The 21,061-nt window shown below is 41.7% G+C and overlaps 1 protein-coding gene across 2 annotated transcripts in view; it reads right to left on the reverse strand.

Moving 5' to 3' along the window:
* Nucleotides 1-21,061, reverse strand: part of SPECC1L (sperm antigen with calponin homology and coiled-coil domains 1 like) — a 151,434-nt gene that overhangs the window by 82,789 nt on the left and 47,584 nt on the right. For both annotated transcript variants that reach the window (XM_030219076.1, XM_030219077.1), the window contains one exon: nucleotides 6,036-6,243. In XM_030219076.1, the coding sequence (XP_030074936.1) occupies nucleotides 6,036-6,243 (208 nt within the window). The remainder of the gene's footprint in view (nucleotides 1-6,035; nucleotides 6,244-21,061) is intronic.

Here is a 21,061-nt window from a genome sequence, read left to right on the forward strand (position 1 = left end):
ACGCAGAGACAGCAGTTTAGACTTTTGAGATCTAAGACCAGACAAAAGGTGCCTTCCATCTTTGGGACAATAAAGTAGACGGAGTATCTGCCTTGTCCCAGTTCAGCATGGGGAACCAGCAAGAAATCTATGATGACCTGAACTTCGACTGCCTTGGTTCTCTTTCAACAAGGAGACTACAAGAAGAGAGGAATGACCAGGCAGGAGAGCTCCAACTTGTAACCTTCAGTAAGAATATCCAGAACCCACTGATCCGACATGATCTTGGCCCACCTGATGAAGAGAAGAATGGACCAGCCTCACATCATTATTAAGCTCTGCAGGCACTGGGTGTTCTAGCTGATTGAGAGGATGAATTCCTGTCCACAGAAAAGGAAGACTGGCGTGCCTGAAAGTGGGACTTCTGATACTGCTAACAACCAGGCCGGTACTGTCTGCTGTCTCGAAACTGAGAGCCCCCTGAAGACGGACAACCAGAGGATTTCAGCTTATCCTTTGGCAACTGCTGTGGCTTACTTTCCCCCAGTAATTTCAGCAAGTTACTGAGATCTTCTCCAAAGCCACTTGCCCCAACAGGGCAGTTTAACTAGACATGACTTTGATGCTGCATTCACTGCCTAATGCTGCAACCAGAGTTGTCAATGTGCCATGACAGCCAAAGATATACCGAGAGCCCTAACCCATAACATGTCATAAATAGCATCCAAGTAAGCCAACCCCACCTACAGCTGGGTGTTATGGCGCCTGTCTTGTGTTGCCAACTACCGATGCCACTTCAGGCATGTTCTTGCCACGAACAAGCTGCACACTGTTGCTTGAAGGCCCAAAAGAGGTCATTTCAAAGGCTTGTTTCAGGAGGCCTTCTAGCTTTCTATCCTGTAGGTCTTTTAGGGCAATGCCCCCTTCCACCGACAAGGTGGTCTTCTTAGTCACCGCTGTAACCCAGGAGTCCACCTTGTGAGCTGCAATTTTCCTCCTCCAAAACTAACAGGTAGAGGAGAGCCATGGCTCTTCTCACTCTCAGCCCTGCATCTGGTGAGATCCATTCTGCCTAGATTCTGAATGTATGGCTGTATCGAGAAGGCCTTAGAACGACCTTTAAGCTCCCTCATGATCAACAAAGATAGAAGTCCTAACGCCAAAACAGAAGGCTCCTCAATGGAACGTACAGCCAGTGCCTTAAGAGTACTGAGCTCCTCTTTACAAAACAGCCTCAGTACTTTCAGATCACCCCTCTCCTCTAAAGGCTCCTTCAATGATGGCTCCTCTGAATAGACCAAGGCCACATTTGATAAGGAGGGAGAACAGAGAGTCCACTCCTGGAAGTCTAAACGAGATCTCTTAGGAGCCAAAGGGGCAGCAGGGAGAGAAACTGAAGCACCTTGCAGCCTCTCTGACTGTCCCTGCTTCAATAAATAGGCCTGGTGTAAAAGCAATATAAACTCCGGAGAAAACAAAGATCCCAATGCAGCTGAATGCTCTGTCGGGCCCTGAGGCTGTAAAATGGCAGCTATGCTCCCCGTGTAATAAGGCAGAGACTGTTCCTTACTGCCAGTAGGCCCCAACAAAATGGTGCTTGTTCCCATGCTCTCCTGCATCAAATTGTGCACTGGCCCTGCCGGAGAGCCCGAAGACCCTGGCATATTCGGATGCTGCACCAAATCTGAAGATGTGCTGCCACAGACCATTTCCTCAGCATCCCACGGAATTCCTGGCTTGTATACACTGCAACACACTAACGCCGTCCGGCAGGCCCCATAGCAAAACACTGCTTAACTGCTTCTGTGAGTGTCACCATTCACCCCGACTGTCACAAGCGCAATGTGTCCCAAGTGGTGAGAATCATGATCCCTCCCCCTGCACCAAGTAGAACTTGTAGCCCTCCAAGCAGTTCAGAGTCAAACTTTAGTTGGACTTACCACTGCCGACTGTTCACCACAAGGCTTTCTACAGATGATTAAGGCTCAGAACTGATACTCTGTCCCACACTCTCCAACAAATCTCTTTTCCTTTTTTAAGGTTGTGCTGGAAAAGGAGAGCTCTACAGGAAAGAGGGGAGAGGTGAAGGGAGGGAAGAAGTAAATTCATGGGACACCAGAAACAGGGATCTGAAGACCTCCAGATATGACTCTGCAGACTCAAGCGGCGACCAGGTGACCAACTGGACTAGGAGCAAAGCACTCAGAACCAGAGGCTGAAAAGTGTGTCCACCCACCTGCTGGAGACAGAAAATACTGACGAGCTGCACGGGATGCCAAGAGAGAAATGTCTCAGCTCATTTTTCAGTTCTTTATCTCTACGTGCTGGTTGATGGATACAGCTATCCCACAGGACCTGGAATAGTGGGAAGCTACATAATGAAAAGGTCCAGATCAGAAGTAGGACATTTCTCCATGGAAGTCACCAGACAAAAAATATTCTGATTTTTATGTCATCTGAGGAATTAAACAAATTGCTCCATTACTAGGCACCCTGTGAAATACAAAACCTGAAGAAAATCCTAATTCAACATACAAGCTGCAAACCTGATAAACAACAGTAGCACTAGTTCCCACAAGTCAAACAAAAACCCTACCTATGAATAGGCAGCATTACAAATATCATACTAGCCCCCTAGAACACATACATCTACTACTAGTAAAACAGAACAAACATAGTAACATAGTAGATGACGGCAGAAAAAGACCTGCACGGTCCATCCAGTCTACCCAACAAGATAAACTCATATGTGCGACTTTTTGTGTATACCTTGCCTTGATTTGTACCTGTCCTTTTCAGGGCACAGACCGTATAAGTCTGCCCAGCACTATCCCTGCCTCCCAACCACCAGCCCCGCCTCCCACCACCGGCTCTGGCACAGACCGTATAAGTCTGCCCTGCACCATCCCCGCCTCCCGCCACCGGCTCTGCCACCCAATCTTGGCTAAGCTCCTTAGGATCCATTCCTTCTGAACAGGATTCCTTTATGTTTATCCCACGCATGTTTGAATTCCGTTACCGTTTTCATTTCCACCACCTCCCGCGGGAGGGCATTCCAAGTATCCACTACTCTCTCTGTGAAAAAATACTTCCTGACATTTTTCTTGAGTCTGCCCCCCTTCAATCTCATTTCATGTCCTCTCGTTCTACCGCCTTCACATCTCCAGAAAAGGTTCGTTTGCGAATTAATACCTTTCAAATATTTGAACGTCTGTATCATATCACCCCTGTTTCTCCTTTCCTCCAGAGTATACATGTTCAGGTCAGCAAGTCTCTCCTCATATGTCTTGTAACGCAAATCCCATACCATTCTCGTAGCTTTTCTTTGCACCGCTTCAATTCTTTTTACATTCTTAGCAAATGGGACTGCTATAGATCTACACAAACTACATGCAAACTGAAAACTGTGCCTCTGTCTGAGGCAAAACCCAGACACATAGGAACCAGCTCTGTGGATCCAGTTAAGTGTTGAGCACCTTTGACACCCCTAATCATTTTGAAATATTGGCACCCATAACCAGATAGGCTCTCACCAAATACAGAACAAGGGATCACAAATTAGAAATAGAAACATGAAGAAAAAAAAATCTGAACTGGGAATCTTAAGAAGTCGAGCTTAGTTTGTACTACAACACTGGCGAAATAAAAGCAAATACATTTCCTCTTGTAGTGAGCAAAATACAAAGACATCCAAGATGCACATTTCCCAAAGCTAACATTCCAATTAATAAACTCAAAATAAAAACACTCTACTACCTTTATTATATGCATAGCTGTTTTATCAAAAGTAATTCCTATTAAACAGAGCTGCGCTGCTCAGCAGTGACCCCCTATAAGTCAGGAGATAACAGTTCTGTCACTAAATGGGTGGAGGAAGAGCTCCATGGTCAAACAGAAACCATGCCTAACAGATAAATCCTAGAACATAAGAAAAGCCATGCTGAGTCAAACCAAGATCTACTGAGCACATCAGCCTGTCTCTGACAGTAGCCAGTTCACTTTCCACTGTGACTGTTCCTGAGGCCTTCAAACATGACGTAGTCACACCACTCCTTAAAAAACCTTCATTGGACCCTACCTGTCCTTCCAACTATCGCCCCATCTCCCTCCTCCCATTCCTATCCAAGATACTTGAACGTGTTGTTCACCACCGTTGAATTGACTTTCTTTCATCTCAAGCTATTCTTGATCCACTTCAATCTGGCTTTCGCCCCCTTCATTCAACTGAAACAGCGCTTGCTAAAGTCTCCAATGATTGTTCCTGGCCAGATCCAAAGGTCTCTATTCTATCCTCATCCTTCTCGATCTATCTGCTGCTTTTGACACTGTTGATCACAGCCTACTCCTTGATACGCTGTCCTCACTTGGATTTCAGGGTTCTGTTCTTTCCTGGTTTTCTTCTTATCTCTCCCAGCGTACCTTTAGTGTATACTCTAGTGGATCCTCCTCTACTTCTATCCCACTGTCAGTTGGTGTACCTCAGGGATCTGTCCTGGGACCTCTTCTTTTCTCCATCTATACTTCTTCCCTTGGTACTCTGATCTCATCCCATAGTTTTCAGTATCATCTTTACGCTGACGACTCCCAGATCTACCTCTCCACACCAGAAATCTCAGCCAAAATCCAGGCCAAAGTATCAGCCTACCTGTCTGACATTGCTGCCTAGATGTCTCAGCGCCATCTCAAACTAACATGACCAAGACTGAGCTTCTTATCTTTCCCCCTAAACCAACCTCTCCTCCTCCCCCATTCTCTATTTCTGTGGATAACACTCTCATCTTTCCTGTCTCATCAGCTCGTAACCTTGGGGTCATCTTAGACTCCTCCCTCTCCTTCTCTGCACATATTCAGCAGACTGCTAAAACCTGTCATTTCTTTCTCTATAATGTCACCAAAATTCGCCCTTTCCTTTCTGAGCACACTACCAGAACCCTCATCCACACTCTTATCACCTCTCGCTTAGACTACTGCAACTTGCTTCTCAGAGGTCTCCCACTTAGCCATCTCTCTCCTCTTCAATCTGTTCAAAATTCTGCTGCACAACTAATATTCCGCTAGCGTCGTTATGCTCACATTAGCCCTCTCCTCGTCACTTCACTGGCTTCCTATCCGTTTCCGCATACAGTTCAAACTCCTCTTATTGACCTATAAGTACATTCACTCTGCAGTTCCTCAGTACCTCTCCACTCTCATCTCTCCCTACATTCCTCCCCGGGAACTCCGTTCACTGGGTAAATCTCTTTTATCTGCACCCTTCTCCTCCATTGCTAACTCCAGACTCACTTCCTTTTATTTTGCTGCACCATATGCCTGGAATAGACTTCCTGAGCTGGTAGGTCAAGCTCCATCTCTGGCCGTCTTCAAATCTAAGCTAAAAGCCCACCTTTTTGATGCTGCTTTTAACTCCTAACCCTTATTCACTTGTTCAGAACCCTTATTTTATCATCCTCACTTTAATATTCCCTTATCTCTTATTTGTCCTGTTTGTCTGTCCTAATTAGATTGTAAGTTCTGTCGAGCAGGGACGGTCTTCTTCATGTTCAAGTGTACAGCGCTGCGTACGTCTAGTAGAGCTATAGAAATTATAAGTAGTAGTAGTCAGAAGTACATAGCAGATCTTACAAAAGTGCATTAAATTTCTCACAGCTCAATTCAAGGTATGAAGGATAGTTTACCAAAGTTTATTTGGCCAATAATTTCTTATTAACTTTTCCTCAAGGAACTTACCCAGACCTCTCCTGAACCCCACCATGTTAGCTGTCCACGAGTATCTGAGATGGAAACAATTCTTTAGGATACCCATTGTCTCAACAAGTTCACTACATTACAGGTAAGCACCATACAAACATCTGTGCAAAAATAATTCCACTTTCACGGAACACTGAAATACACTGCCTGGACGCCAGCATCAAGCACAAGGTCATTCTGTTGTACATATGGCACTTACTAATATCTAAGCTCAGTGTGTACACACCTCTTAGGCTGCCAGGTGTCATGAACATGATCTGACATAGTGAGGACTCTGCAGGGTTACATGGTCATGTCTCATCACTTACTCTCCAAGTCCGAGATGATAAGGTTGTCATGAAGTTTGACTGCTCGATGTTGCTCCACTTCATCTTCCAGTTCAAAGATGGTCTCCTTCATGTCACTGCGTTCTGTCTCCTTCTCTTCAAGCTCTGTACGCACCTTCTCCAGTTCCAGGGTCAGCTCTTCCACCTGCTTTTTGGCTTCTTCTCGGAATGCTCGATACTCATCTTCCAACTACAATACAAAAAAGCAGAGATTAATGTTTAAAGATCTAAACTAGAAACAAGCAATCTTATGTCTAAAATGGTGTCGCCCCAACAGCAGACACCTGCAGATTGAACTGAGACACAAATATCACTAGGCCAAAACACTTACAAATCCTCTTTCAACAATGAGATGTTCACCCATTACAGAATGAGCTTGGTAGTAACATAGAAAGCTGATCCAAGAACATTGGGGCACCTCTCTGAAATTCTGTTTAGACTTCGTCGCGCTAAAACTTACTAGAAAAAGATGATTCAGCACATTGCTGGTCCACACTACTAAAGATATACCCCAACTGCTAGCCACAGAGTGACCACCGGCAAACTTTCTCCTTAGCCAGGAGTTTTGCCATCTTTCTCCTTTGTATCCCACATCTCAGGAAATGGGCATACAGGATTCAACTTAAATTTGGTATTTATATTGCACATTCACTCTAAACATTCTAATTTAATGTAGAATACAATGGTAAATTAAATCACATAATAAAAATCAGTCCTTTTACAAGTGAGAAACAATAACTTTAGATAATATAACCAAAACATTATCAAGACAAAAACTGATTCAGTATAACGTAATTAAATAAAATATCTGACCTACCACTTAGTTCATGACAGTACCCCTGTCTCCCACCCACTCCTAACCACAAGCCTTTATAATAACCTAAAAACAGTTACCAATGCTAGTGTGTCTCTTGCTCAAACAACTAGTTTCTCAGATCCTCACAACCTTTCCAGACAGAATCCTGACAACTGTTACCACTGCCACCACCACACTGCACCACTGATCTAGTTGATACTAGATATGCAAAGCCTGTCAATCAGACCCAGCTAAGCAAGTACCTACATTTTTGTTAGGCCTTCTAGTTATTACAGTACTCACAGCCTGCCAGGCAGATCCAACTGCTAGTTAATTCTTTTACTGTAGTCTGCCAGGCAAAATAGCTCTGTGGTTGACTGTCTCTCCACTAGGACTTCCACCTTAATGACAAATATCTACTGAAGTGTTACCTGCTAAGTTTTCTCTTTTTTTGAGTCCCACCAGACCAGTCCAGAAACTGTGGATTGTGGCTGTAGACCAGCAGATAGAGACAGAATCCCATCCTGCAAGGGCTCCCTACAAATATAGCCTTTCAGTATTTCAATAACAAAGTAATGGTGACTATGAAAGTCTTTGTAGAATTTCACCTTTTTCCTCCAAATTTCCAATATAGTAACCAACAAAAAATTCATGTTGGTTTTTTTTTTTACAGAAACAATAAGAAAACCAGCAACCTAAACTATGCAAATGACCTTCAGAAAGAGATCAGTTTAAAAAAACTGAGTGGGAAGCTGATCTGATCTGGTGGGACTCAAAGAAAGAAAATTAGCAGGATAAGACTAATTTCACCTTCCTTATTGTCTCCACCACACTAGTCCAAAATCTGTTGAGATGTATCAGAGCACTTCTTAAGATAGGTGGGAATAAGTAACTCCTGGCCTCAAAAATAAAGTCTATTTTTGCAGCCACATCAAGCCTATGTTGTTTCAAAGAGGTATGCAGAGAGGACCAAGTTGCCACTCTACAAATATCATCTGGTGTTTGACCATGTACAACTCTGCCCAAGAGGTACCTCTAATTCGTGGAATGCTAAGACCTTGTGGCACTTGTTTACCCACCAGAATATAAACAGAAAAGATTACATCTTTAATCTACCTTGCAATAGTGGCTATGGAAGCCACCTGACCCTTTTTAGCTCCCACAAACAGGACAATCTGTCCAAAGTTCAAAAATCATTTGTCTTTTCCAAGTAGCGCATTAAAACTTGGTGAACATCCAAAAGGTGTAGTGTCTGAAAGGGATCTCCACAATCTTCTCTCCTAAAGGAGGCATGATTGTGAGATTGATTAAAATGAAATAAAGAAATTACTTTTGGGAGAATGGAAAAATAAAATATGTATGGATTACAGCCAACTCTGTAAAATAGAGAAACAAGTTTCTACAAGACAAGGTCTCTAACTCCAAAATTCTGTATTTTTGTGAGCTGAAGAAATAGCTAGAAGAAATACTGTCTACAAGGTACAATTTTAAACATTGCTTTTTTTTTTTTTTTAACGGTTTGAAAAGTGGCTTATGTAGAGCTCTGAGAACTAAGTTAAGAGTCCATTTGGGACAAGTGGGCTTCAACGGAGGCCTTATACACATTCCTCATTTCAAAACCCAGACAAAATCCAGATGAGCTGCCAAGGAGGTTTTCTCCAAACAACCTCAAAAGAAAGTCACTGCTGCCTTTGCTGTAACCTTACTGGAAAAGTGAGCCACAGACATACGAAAGTAGGAATCTGCCTGAACATTACAATTCAAAGAGTCTCCAGACTCTCACATAAGATACTTAAGTGGAACGCTTTTTAGCCTGAAGATCTTTCAAGAACCTTTTAGTGAGACAAAAGGGAGCCTGATCTTCCATTATTAACACAGATGTGGGTGCCGGGCAAAATAGTGGAAACTATTATAAAGAATAAGACTACAAAACACATAGACAAACATGGTTTAAAGGGACAGAGTCAGCATAGGTTTAGCCAAGGGAAATCTTGCCTCACCAATTTGCTTCACTTCTTTGACGGAATGGATAAAGGTGAATCAGTTGATGTAGTGTATCTAGATTTTCAGAAAACTTTTGATATTGATGTGATCGGACAAAAAAAAAATACAGGCACGGTCTTCATCAAGACCAACTTGACAAAAAGAAGGGACATCTAGAAGGCAATTACTTTGTGATCTCAAATCTCTTGAAGGATAATAAAACTTTCAAACTTTGAGCAATTTTTAACAGGCTTTAAAAACCAACATCAAGATTTTAAACTTAATACACCAAAATAAAGGTAACCAATGAAGCTTCACAAGCTGAAGAGTCAAATGATCAAACTTACTTATATCTCCAATTAACTGAGAAGCAGAGTTTTGAGCTACTTGCAATGCTCTTAAAGATGTTTGTGGAAGACCACAAAAAAGAGCACTGCAATAGTCCAAGTGAGGTAGAACACTGCTTAACAGACTAGAAACTTTCTGCAGAAAACAAACCTTTGAGTCTCACAACTGTATTAAAAAATACAGTTTTAATGACAGCAGAGATTTGTTGTCTAAATGACAAAGCAGGGTTTAATATAACTCCTAAGCTTTTCATTGAACTTAATACAGGAACATAAGAATAGCTATACTGGGTCAGACCAATGGTTCATCTAGCCCAGTATCCTGCTTCCAATAGTGGTTAATCCAGGTCACAAGTACCTGGCAGAAACCCTATTAGTAGCAACAATCTATGCTACCAGTCCCGGGGCAAGCAGGCTTCCCCCATGTCCATCTCAACAACAGACTATGGACTTTTCCTCCAGGAACTTGTATAAACCTTTTTTTAAACCCAGATACACTAACCGCTGTTACCACATCCTCTGGCAGCAAGTTCCAGAGCTTAACTATTAGTTGAGTGAAAAAATATTTCCTCATATTCATTTTAAAAGTATTTCCATATATACAGGCTCTGTCCCCAAGGGCTTGTAGCTTCGTATTAAACTCCCTTTAAGAACCCTGACTTTTTTTTTTTTTTTTAAGGATACAGTAGAGATCAGCATAACTGTATTAGAGAGAAGTTAGGAAGGGGAGGATATGAGGAGCAATACTTTGGAAAACTTGTTTGATGATATATATTTCACTGCTATTCGTACTGTTCTGGTATCTCTCTTGCATGTCATCAATAAAAATGATGTAAACATAAAAGTATTTCCATGTAATTTCATTGAGTATCCCCTGGACTTTGTACTTTTTGAAAGAGTGAAAAATCAATTCACTTCTACCCATTCTACACCACTGAGGATTTTATAGACCTCAATCATATCCCCCCACCTCAGCCATCTCTTTTCCAAGCTGAAGAGCCCTAACCTCTTTAGCCTCATATGGGAACAGTTCCATCCCCTTTATCATTTTGACCGCTCTTCTTTGAACCTTTTCTAATTCTGATACCGGGCCTTTTTCTCCTAAATGAGATAACCACAAGATTTGAGTTTTTCCAATATTCAAAGGAAGATTATTTACATTCTTCTAAGTTTGAACTGTTCTGAAATAAAGATCAATCAATTTAATCCCTTCTTCAATTTTAGATGAGACAGGAAAATAAAACTATAGGTCATCTGCAGATTGTGTTTCTGGATATTTCCCATTCATTCTAGAAAGACATAAGTCTTTTGTTATTGAGACAGAAAACTATTTCCTACAGAGCTACTTTTATGCTCTGGTCTCTATGCTTTAAAGTAAATTATACAAATATGATACATATTTTTATAACCCCATTCAGTCCAAACATTTCTTGGATCATAAATCTTGTAGCCTCTGTACCTGGTATTGTAAGAAGTGGAGAGGGATGAAGTAGTACTGTAATATTCTGCCTTTAGCTTCGGCTTTTTTTTTTTTTTTTTTAAGAATTGTATTTCCTTTATCATTTGTGAGGCTCTGGCCCAATTTCTGTGACTGTTCTATTTTTAAAGGTCTTCTGACAAATGTTTTCCTGTCTTTGTTCTGGAAGGGCTTTTCTTTTCCTTTCTTTCTTCTTTGTTAAATTGTCTGTCTTATATCCTATTCAAGAAGACTGTTTATTGATAATTATCTGTAAAAGCTTTATAAATTAAAAAAAAAAAAAAAAAAGAAATCTGCTTCAACATCTGAAATTCCAGTATGTGAGCTGTCGAGAGCTGAAGATTAAATTGACTGAGTGAGAGGACCTGCTTCACTTTTTGTGCCTGCTTGTTTATATATACCACTGTTACGTTGTCAAAACATACCCTTACTGCCTTCTCTAGAACTAGGTTCTTGAAAACACTCTCCAAACTAGTCACAGCTCGAGCAGGTTGGACAATAGTGCCCATAATTCCTGAGCTACCTGGTGCTGGCAGATTGTTCCCCAACTGTAAAAGCTGTTGTCCATTGACATAACTATCCAATCTGGAGGTTCTAAAGGCAGTCATTTAAGTAGACTGTATAACTGAAGCCACTATCCTATAATCTCTTTGGCCTCCCACATCCATGGCGGTCAGTATTTGAAGGCCTGCAACTCAGCCAACCAACAACTAAGGAAGGATCTCTGCAGGGAATGCATGTGTGCATGGGCCTATGAACTACGGGAAAATTAGGTTCTTACCTTGGTAATTTTCTTTCCTTTAGTCATAGCAGATGAATCCATTACGAGTGGGTTGTGTCCATCAACCAGCAGGGGGAGATAGAGAGCACTGAAAAACCATAGTGCCTCATGGCCAGCTAGCTCCATCTGCCTCTTCAGTATTTGAAGCTTCAAAAGCAGTGATACACCGCAAAGCATAATAACATGAACTTTCCTCACAGTGGATGAACGTCCCAAAACTGGAGCTATAATTCAAAGGAGGGAATGAACTCATCCTCCTGGAGGGAATAAACTCATTCTCCTGTAACTGAACAGAAATCCTGAAGACTGTTTTCCAACTTCTCCCAATGAGGGAACATATCTACAGGAAAAACTGAACATAAATCACATAATGAACCACTGAGGGAGGGCTCATGGATTCATCTGTTATGACTAAAGGAAAGAAAATTACCATGGTAAGAACCTAATTTTCCCTTCCTTGTCATCAAGCAGATGAATCCATTACGAGTGGGATGTATCAAAGCAATCCCTAGATAGGGTGGGAACAAGCCACACCATGCGCCAGCACTTGTGCTCCAAAATGCACATCTCTCCCGGCAGCCACATCCAGCCTGTAATGTCGGGCAAACGAGAGCTTAGAAGCCCAAGTAGCTGCACTACATATCTCTTGAAGAGAGTGTGCTCCAGTTTCAGCCCAAGAAGAGGAAATAGCTCTTGAGGAATGTGCCTTAAAAGCTTCAGGCGGAGGCCGGCCATAAGTACATAAGTAATGCCATACTGGGAAAAGACCAAGGGTCCATCGAGCCCAGCATCCTGTCCACGACAGCAGCCAATCCAGGCCAAGGGCACCTGGCAAGCTTCCCAAACGTACAAACATTCTATACATGTTATTCCCGGAATTGTGGATTTTTCCCAAGTCCATTTAGAAGCGGTTTATGGACTTGTCCTTTAGGAAATCGTCCACCCCTTTTTAAACTCTGCTAAGCTAACCACCTTCACCACTTTCTCCGGCAACGAATTCCAGAGTTTAATTATACGTTGGGTGAAGAAAAACTTTCTCCGATTTGTTTTAAATTTACTACACTGTAGTTTCATCACATGCCCCCTAGTCCTAGTATTTTTGGAAAGCGTGAACAGACGCTTCACATCCACGTGTTCCACTCCACTCATTATTTTATATACCTCTATCATGTCTCCCCTCAGCCCTCTCTTCTCCAAGCTGAATAGCCCTAGCCTCCTTAATCTTTTTTCATAGGGAAGTCGTCCCATCCCCACTATCATTTTAGTCGCCCTTCGCTGCACCTTTTCCAATTCGACTATATCTTTCTTGAGATGCGGCGACCAGAATTGAACACAATACTCAAGGTGCGGTCGCACCATGGAGCGATACAACAGCATTATAACATCCTCACACCTGTTTTCCATACCTTTCCTAATAATAGCCAACATTCTATTCGCTTTCCTAGTCGCAGCAGATAGCAGATATGCTGAAAAGATAGCTTCTTTGAGCCAACGGGTGTATATATTAAAACTGACAAAATGGAGTCACAAATATAAAATGGACTCCAGAAGTGCAGCTGGAATAGCTGACACTGAAAATCTGACATTATAATAACCTTTATAAAGAATGTGCTGAGAGTCCTGAGAAAGAAGGGAGTAGAGTAACAGGATGTCTACAGCATGACCATGAGATGAAAGTAAGAACAGAGGTTGGCAAGACATGTGAAACAGGTGTCTGATAGTACTGCAGAAGGGAAAAAAAGGGGAGAGAAAGTTAGACGCCAGAAGGTTTGAGATAAACTAGTAACGAGCTAAATAAAATGCAAGGAATGTGTGATGATGCCAGAATTATGTGCATATAAGAAAAGAGACAATTGTATTAGCAAGCAACTTCTTAACAAGCAACTTCATCTCTGTACCTGATGAGATTATTCTCTGTGTTGCTTCCTATGTAATATTCTTGCATAGCTCTGTCATCCAAATGGCAGTTGAATAAAAAGAAAAAATTCTACTATTTTTGTTTCTCTAATTTTTGTTTCTCTGTATATACATTTATTGGGACATGTAAATTTTATTGGGATTTGTTGAAAGAATTTCAACAATTGGTGCCCCGTGTGAGGCGGCCACAACAGAATTTTTGCTTTCATTTCTTTATTTTATTCTTTATTCTTTTTTGGTGAAGATACTCAGTAAACAAGTTTAAACGAGGAGGTTTAAACAACTGGCGACCTGCGCGGCAGGACCGTGCACGCACAGCCATTATTTTTGGTTCGATTTTTGCATTAAGGTGTCCCGGTCTTACGATACTGATCAGCTCGTGAGAGGTCCACTGCAATCTTCCGATACCAACGGACGGTGAGTATAAAATATTGACGTCATTCTTAATTCTTTTCTTCACGTCTTAACGCTGCTTTCTTTTTTCCCGCTTTTTTGTTTATATTTTCTTTTATTGTTTATTATTGGATATTATTTACAATATTATTGTATTTGTTGTAAAATGGCTAATATTAATATTGATATTGAGGTTCCTGTCTCTTCTACAGCAGACGGTGCAAGCTTTGTATATGCAGCACCAGGATTTCGTTGCTGGGGATAATGTTGTTTATCTTTCTTGAATCTGGTTGTTAAAAAGGGTATGACAATTCATGCTTTTCTTTAAGTCTATGGGTATAGTATTACGGAGGTTAAATACAAAGCCTCCCTTCAGGAATGTAGCCTTGATTTTCCTCCAGCTTTTTTTGTCACGCTATGTTAACTTTCAACTTTGTGATTTACTGAAAGGTGCATGACGGCATTTTCTGAGGTTTAAAATAAATAAATAAATAGGAATTATTTAGCTAAGTTTTTGGATTATGGAGTTATTACAAATTTTATATACCTTGTATACCAGGATTTTGTGCTATCCCAGTGCCCTTCTAGGCAACTGCCTGGGTTGCCTCACTTTGTTTCTCTTTTATTACATTAGATTTAATATTTGTATTCTTATAGCTCCATGCTGCACTTGGGTTCAAAGCACGGTGCATCTGTTGTAATTTACTGTGAGATTTATGGTATCGTGTTCATTTACTGACTATAGTCCCTAAAGAATGTAAAGAAAACCACAGAAGGTATCCCACACCCCAAAAGCTAAAACATTGGATTTTAAAACTCAGATTTGTAGCTTATGTCAAAGTTACTGAGACAGCTTGTTGCAGCTTGTTTCCTTCCCGCTTCTGCACAGATACATTAAACAAACCCTGCATTCGGAAAAAAAAAAAAAAAAAAAAAAGGGTCCAGTTTGTGCTTTTCTTCAGGGACATATCAGCTACCTGTAGCCATGATTCATTTGCCTTTTATGCAAACCTTATGAGTCTCGTAGGCAGTGCAAATCACAGCTGCTTAATTGTATTGCACTAAATTTGTTTTCCTCCACTGCAGGGGAGGGATGCAAATTCCTAAGTTATTCATGAGACTTGCAAACTATTTCTTGCCTATTCTCTGTACCTACCTCAGTAGGATTTGTACAATAAATGACTAGTGAAATATCCCACGTGTATGTATGTTCTGTACCCCAGGTAATTGAGATTTCAGAGAGATAAGTTTTAGGTTTCATGTGGATTTTCGTTGTTTCAATGTTCAGTTGTTTGCTTATGACGTCACTCTTCTTTCTTTTATTGATGACTTGCTCCCTCTGCTGATCTTTGTGTGTATTACATGCACAAGTTGCTTTGGGAAAGAAAAAAAAAAAAAGAGACAGTCCCTGCCCAAAGGAGCTTGCGGTCTAAACCAGGGCAGACAGACAAGACTCACAATTACAGACTTTTGTTTTAATAATGTGATTTATGCAAGGAACCGTTTGTCTACTAAACTACTTAATGTGTTTAATTCATCATGCTTGTGATAAATATATATCTGTGTTACTTTACCTTGGGCAATTGGGACTCCAGAGATATTGCCCCCTCCAGGGTAAAGGAATTTAGCTGAATGCTCAGATTAAGAAATTGTTAATGTACCTTGAATGAGAATGCTTTGTGCTGCTATAGAACATTTCTAGGCACCTGCCTACTTTGCTGACATCATCCTTGTTCTAACTTTTCTCCATAAATCATATGTCTCATGATTTTAGCTGGACGCTTAAACCTGGTTGTCCAGAGAGGTGAGGTGTACCATGATAAAGATCTAAATGTAAGTTTTAAATTATAGGGAATTACATTATGAAGAAGATGGAAGCAAGTTCCCATTCATTGAAAGGTTACTGAGATGTTTGAAGCTTGTAAAAGATATACTGCCAATGTGCAAGTTGTGTGAATAGTGTGAATAACCACATGGCAGGAGTACATGATTATGTGCTACGAAAGTACACTTGTAAGTTAGATAGAAGGGTTGTGGAAGTGGATATATGTGGAAGTGTTTCAACAGGACTATACTGTTTGGGGATAGGCCAGAATAGGAATTCATTTTATTCTGTATTACCTATCAAAAGAAGCATGAAATTTGAGTATAGAATTAAGCTAATGGCATTTTGTTAAGGGTTTGACCAGATATTGAGTGAATTATTATCATTTATGCCCTGAGGCCTACATAGAGGCCCTGTTCTGATTTATCGTTTGGAGTCCTCTCTCTTGTTTTTCAGGTTCATCAAATTGTCCTCTCACCTTAGTTGGCAGGCAGGACGTGACATCATTTGACTGTGATCACTGATGGCACCAGTCTGTGTTAAGGCCTGCTGTCTACCATTCCTGATCTACTTCTGAATTGACAAATAATTTTTATAATTGGCATGTGACATTACATTTACCAGCCTCTGACATGAGTAAAGCTATGGAAGTCTCATTTTGGCATCCAAATATGCTTTCTTATGCCATGAGAATTGTATTAAATTGTTTAGTTTGTTCCAAAAATATAGTACATCGAGGACCAGTTATTTCTCCCGGATCCATTCCAATTCCAACGGGACCCGGAGTAGAGTGGCATTTGGACTTTACAGATATGGTAATACCAGTAAAAGGTAAAAGGTATCTTTTAGTGTGGGTCGACGCATTTACAAAATGAGTGGAAGCGTTTCCGTGTTCAAAGGAAACAGCTCAGGTGGTAATAGACACCTTTTTGAAATATATATTACCAGCCCATGGATGTCCACAAAAATTGGAACGGACAATGGAAGTCATTTTGTAAACTCACTGGTCAAAGATATGACAGATTTATGTGGAATACTGCATAGATGGGTGGCAGTCTATCGCCCTACTTCTAATGGCCTAGTGGAACGCTATAATGGCCTATTAAAAACAAGACTTAGAGTCTTACTAGCCTCATTAAATCGGGGCTCAGAAAAGAGATATACCTGGTTGGACTTATTGCCCATGGCTGTGCTACAGTTAAGGTGTCATCCAAGTACAAAATTGCAGATCTCACCTTTTCAATTACATACAGGACGAGACCCTAGAGGGGTACCTGTAAAAGAAATTGATACCGGCTTTGACGGTATAACTAATTATTGGAAACAAATAAATCCAATAATAAATTTGACCAGAGATATGGCAATTTGTAAATCAAAGGAAGTTCCTAATATGACTTTTTCTTCATCTTTTTCAGTGGGTCAAAAGGTCCTTCGAAAGAACTTCACACATAAGACCTGGAAGGACCCAATTTACGTGGGACCATTTGAAATAAAAGAGCTAACTCATACAACAGCAAGATTGTCAGACCACATCACTTGGGTACATCTATCTGATATACGTAAGGCTCATGATCTAGGACTACCTGAGGAAATAGAAACCACCATTGTACCTCCAAAGGGCACTGATTAACAACGTTATCAGTGTAAAAGGATTATGAAGGCTTTTGCAATCTGTTTGCTGGTAGGACTTACTTATGGACTCAATACATATGTTGAGAGAATTCAACATGCCTCAAAGACTCTTAATCTGACTAACTGTATTATTTGCACTCCACTTGTCACTTCTGTGACTACCATTCCAGCACATATTCACCCTTACTCTATGATTAAGTTGCAAGGTATTCATAACTGTTTCAGTAATGGTACCTGCTATTTGGGTCTGGGTCATGAACATAGGCAATATTGGACCAATGTTACTGCTCAACGCCTGCCTTCTTTGTTTGCTCATACTATACCTGCACTAAACTATTGGTGTCTGATAAACTCTAGTTCACTTCAGGGTAAGATGCCTAATGTTTTATGTAATTACACTTATGACATACAATCCCGAAATTGGACTGTGTTACAGGGATCCTATGTTATAAATCAGACTGCAACATCTATAGCTTGTGCTAACAAAATGTTCTGTAACCGGACACTGACAACCTCTTATGTGACCTCTACTAACCTTACTCTTACAAATTTGACTTTCTTCTTTTCATTATGTCAATTCAATGCCTCTTCTATACAAGCCATTACTGCTGTACCTACTGCGTGTTCTTCACTTAAGGCACTAAACAATCCTATTTTTCCTTTCTCTCAAACTTATGCTTTATATCATAACCTAACTTCTCTACAGTCTTTACGGTTGGGAGATTATTTGTTATGTGATAATATCCTGTACACCTATCTTCCATCATGTTATAAGTTCTGCACTCTTGTTCAACTAAATTTATTTGATTTGATCATTCCATTGGAAATCAATAATTGTTAAAAATGCAATGCAGCGCATTCTTTCACTGGCAAGAATTGAAGTGAGTGATTATAAGGGAATTTTAGACACATCTTGGTGGGATTCAATAACTGGATGGTTTGGATCCCTGAGTCCTTGGTTAAAGGGTCTTGTTTCAATAGTAATAGTCTTCATAGTTGTAATATTGTTGTTGCTTTGTCTTATCCCATGCTGTATGAAACTATGTGGGAACATGATGACAAGGATAACAAATACCACTATGATAACACAGGAGGAACATATTAACATATATCTAGGACATGGACAGACAAAGGAAAGAATGGCATGTAATAAAATCTATTCAAAGATTAATCATGAATAACACTTGACAGAAACTGTATGCTAGCTATGACGGCCTCTAGAAAGGGAGTAATGGAAAATACTATATCCCTATAGAGCTCAAACATGCTAGACATACTATAGTGTTTGCCTAAATATGTGAACGCTGCATACAGCGTTCAAGGGAGGATTGTATATATTAAAACTGACAAAATGGAGTCACAAATATAAAATGGACTCCAGAAGTGCAGCTGGAATAGCTGACACTGAAAATCTGACATTATAATAACCTTTATAAAGAATGTGCTGAGAGTCCTGAGAAAGAAGGGAGTAGAGTAACAGGATGTCTACAGCATGACCATGAGATGAAAGTAAGAACAGAGGTTGGCAAGACATGTGAAACAGGTGTCTGATAGTACTGCAGAAGGGAAAAAAAGGGGAGAGAAAGTTAGACGCCAGAAGGTTTGAGATAAACTAGTAACGAGCTAAATAAAATGCAAGGAATGTGTGATGATGCCAGAATTATGTGCATATAAGAAAAGAGACAATTGTATTAGCAAGCAACTTCTTAACAAGCAACTTCATCTCTGTACCTGATGAGATTATTCTCTGTGTTGCTTCCTATGTAATATTCTTGCATAGCTCTGTCATCCAAATGGCAGTTGAATAAAAAGAAAAAATTCTACTATTTTTGTTTCTCTAATTTTTGTTTCTCTGTATATACATTTATTGGGACATGTAAATTTTATTGGGATTTGTTGAAAGAATTTCAACAATTGGTGCCCCGTGTGAGGAGGCCACAACAGAATTTTTGCTTTCATTTCTTTATTTTATTCTTTATTCTTTTTTGGTGAAGATACTCAGTAAACAAGTTTAAACGAGGAGGTTTAAACACGGGCTAGAGTGGCCTTAGACGCTGGAGACCCTCTGCGCGGACCTGACAAAAGAACAAAAAGATGGTCAGAAGTCCTGAAGGCATTTGACATGCGCAGATATTGCAACAGAGCCCTTCGCACATCCAGAAGGTGCAACTGCCCATAGGCTTCTGGAAACTCCTCTTTAGAAAAGGAGGGCAGGAAAATAGGCTGTTTTAGGTGAAACGCTGAAACCACCTTAGGCATGAAGGAAGGCACCGAACGTACCATTACTCCGGACTCTGAGAATTGCAGAAATGGGTCTCGACAGGACAGCGCCTGGAGCTCAGATACCCGTCTCGCCGATGTCAAGGCCACCAAAACAAAACCATCTTTAAGGTCACATCCTTCTCCGAAGCTCACCTAAGCGGCTCGAAGGGCGAACACTGAAGGGCCTTTAAAACTAACCCCAGGTTCCAGGCCGGACACTGAGCCCGCACGGGAGGATGGAGCCGAAGCACCCCTCTGAGAAACCATGTCACATCCGGGCAAGCAGCCAGAGAGAGGCCAGCGACCTTCCCTCGAAAACATGCTAAGGCTACCACTTGAACAAGCAGGGAATTATAGGCCAAGCCTTTTTGTACCCCATCCTGCAAAAAGTCAAGTATCAGCGAGGCAGTAGCCCGCATGGGTGTGATCGCTTTAGAAGCACACCAAGCCTCAAATTGGCGCCAAATCCTGGCATAAGCCATGGATGTGGAACACTTGTGGGCCTGAAGGAGAGTGGAAATGACTTTACTGGAATATCCCTTGTCTCTCAATTGCGCCCTCTCAATAGCCATGCCGTAAGACCAAAGCGGCAGGCGTCCTCCATGGTCACCGGGCCCTGTGACAGCAGGTTCGGTACCAGAGGTAACAGCAGGGGAGCCTCCACCAGCATCCGCCGGAGGTCCGCATACCACGGCCTCCTGGGTCAATCCGGGGCAATGAGAACCACCTCTCCTTGATGTAGCCGAATCCGCCGGAGTACTCGCCCTATCAAGGGCCACGGAGGGAACACATACAGGAGGCCCTGAGGCCAGGGTTGAGCCAAGGCATCCAACCCTGCCGAGCGAGGATCTCTCCGTCTGCTGTAGAAGCACGGGACTTTGGCATTTGTGCTTGACGCCATGAGATCCATTACGGGCTTTCCCCATTTGGCACATATCTGCAGGAATACTTCGTCTGCAAGTTCCCACTCCTCTGGGTCGATTTGATACCTGCTCAGATAATCGGCTTGCACGTTGCTCTGACCTGCAATATGAGCTGCTGACAGAAACTGCAGATGAAGCTCGGCCCAGTGGCAAATCTGCGCGGCCTGCGCTGCTAGTGCAATGCACTGAGTGCCTCCTTGGCGATTTATGCTGCCGTGTTGTCCGACAGAACTCTGACAACCAATCCTTCCAGGGTCAATTGAAAGGCCAGAAACGCCTGGAAAATCGCTTTCAACTCCAAGCGATTGATGGACCACTCCGACTCCTCGGGTGTCCAAAGACCCTGGGCATGCCTTCCCCAGCAATGTGTGCCCCAGCCCTTCAGGCTGGCATCTGTTACCACCAGGCACCAATCAGAGAGCGCTAGCGGCATTCCTCGCCACAGCATGCTGTCTGAGAGCCACCACTCCATACTGAGCCGGGCCGCAGGGAGCCACGTTAGTCTGCATTGATAATCCTGAGATATTGGAGACCACCGTTGAAGCAGGGAACACTGCAGAGGTCTCAGGTGCGCTCTCGCCCAAGGCACCACTTCCAAAGTGGCTGTCATCGACCCCAACAGCTGGATTATGTCCAAAGCTCGCGGGTGAGGCATCCTCAGGAGCAGACGGG

The sequence above is a fragment of the Microcaecilia unicolor genome, chromosome 11, assembly GCF_901765095.1.
Source record: "Microcaecilia unicolor chromosome 11, aMicUni1.1, whole genome shotgun sequence".
Classification (NCBI taxonomy): domain Eukaryota; kingdom Metazoa; phylum Chordata; class Amphibia; order Gymnophiona; family Siphonopidae; genus Microcaecilia; species Microcaecilia unicolor.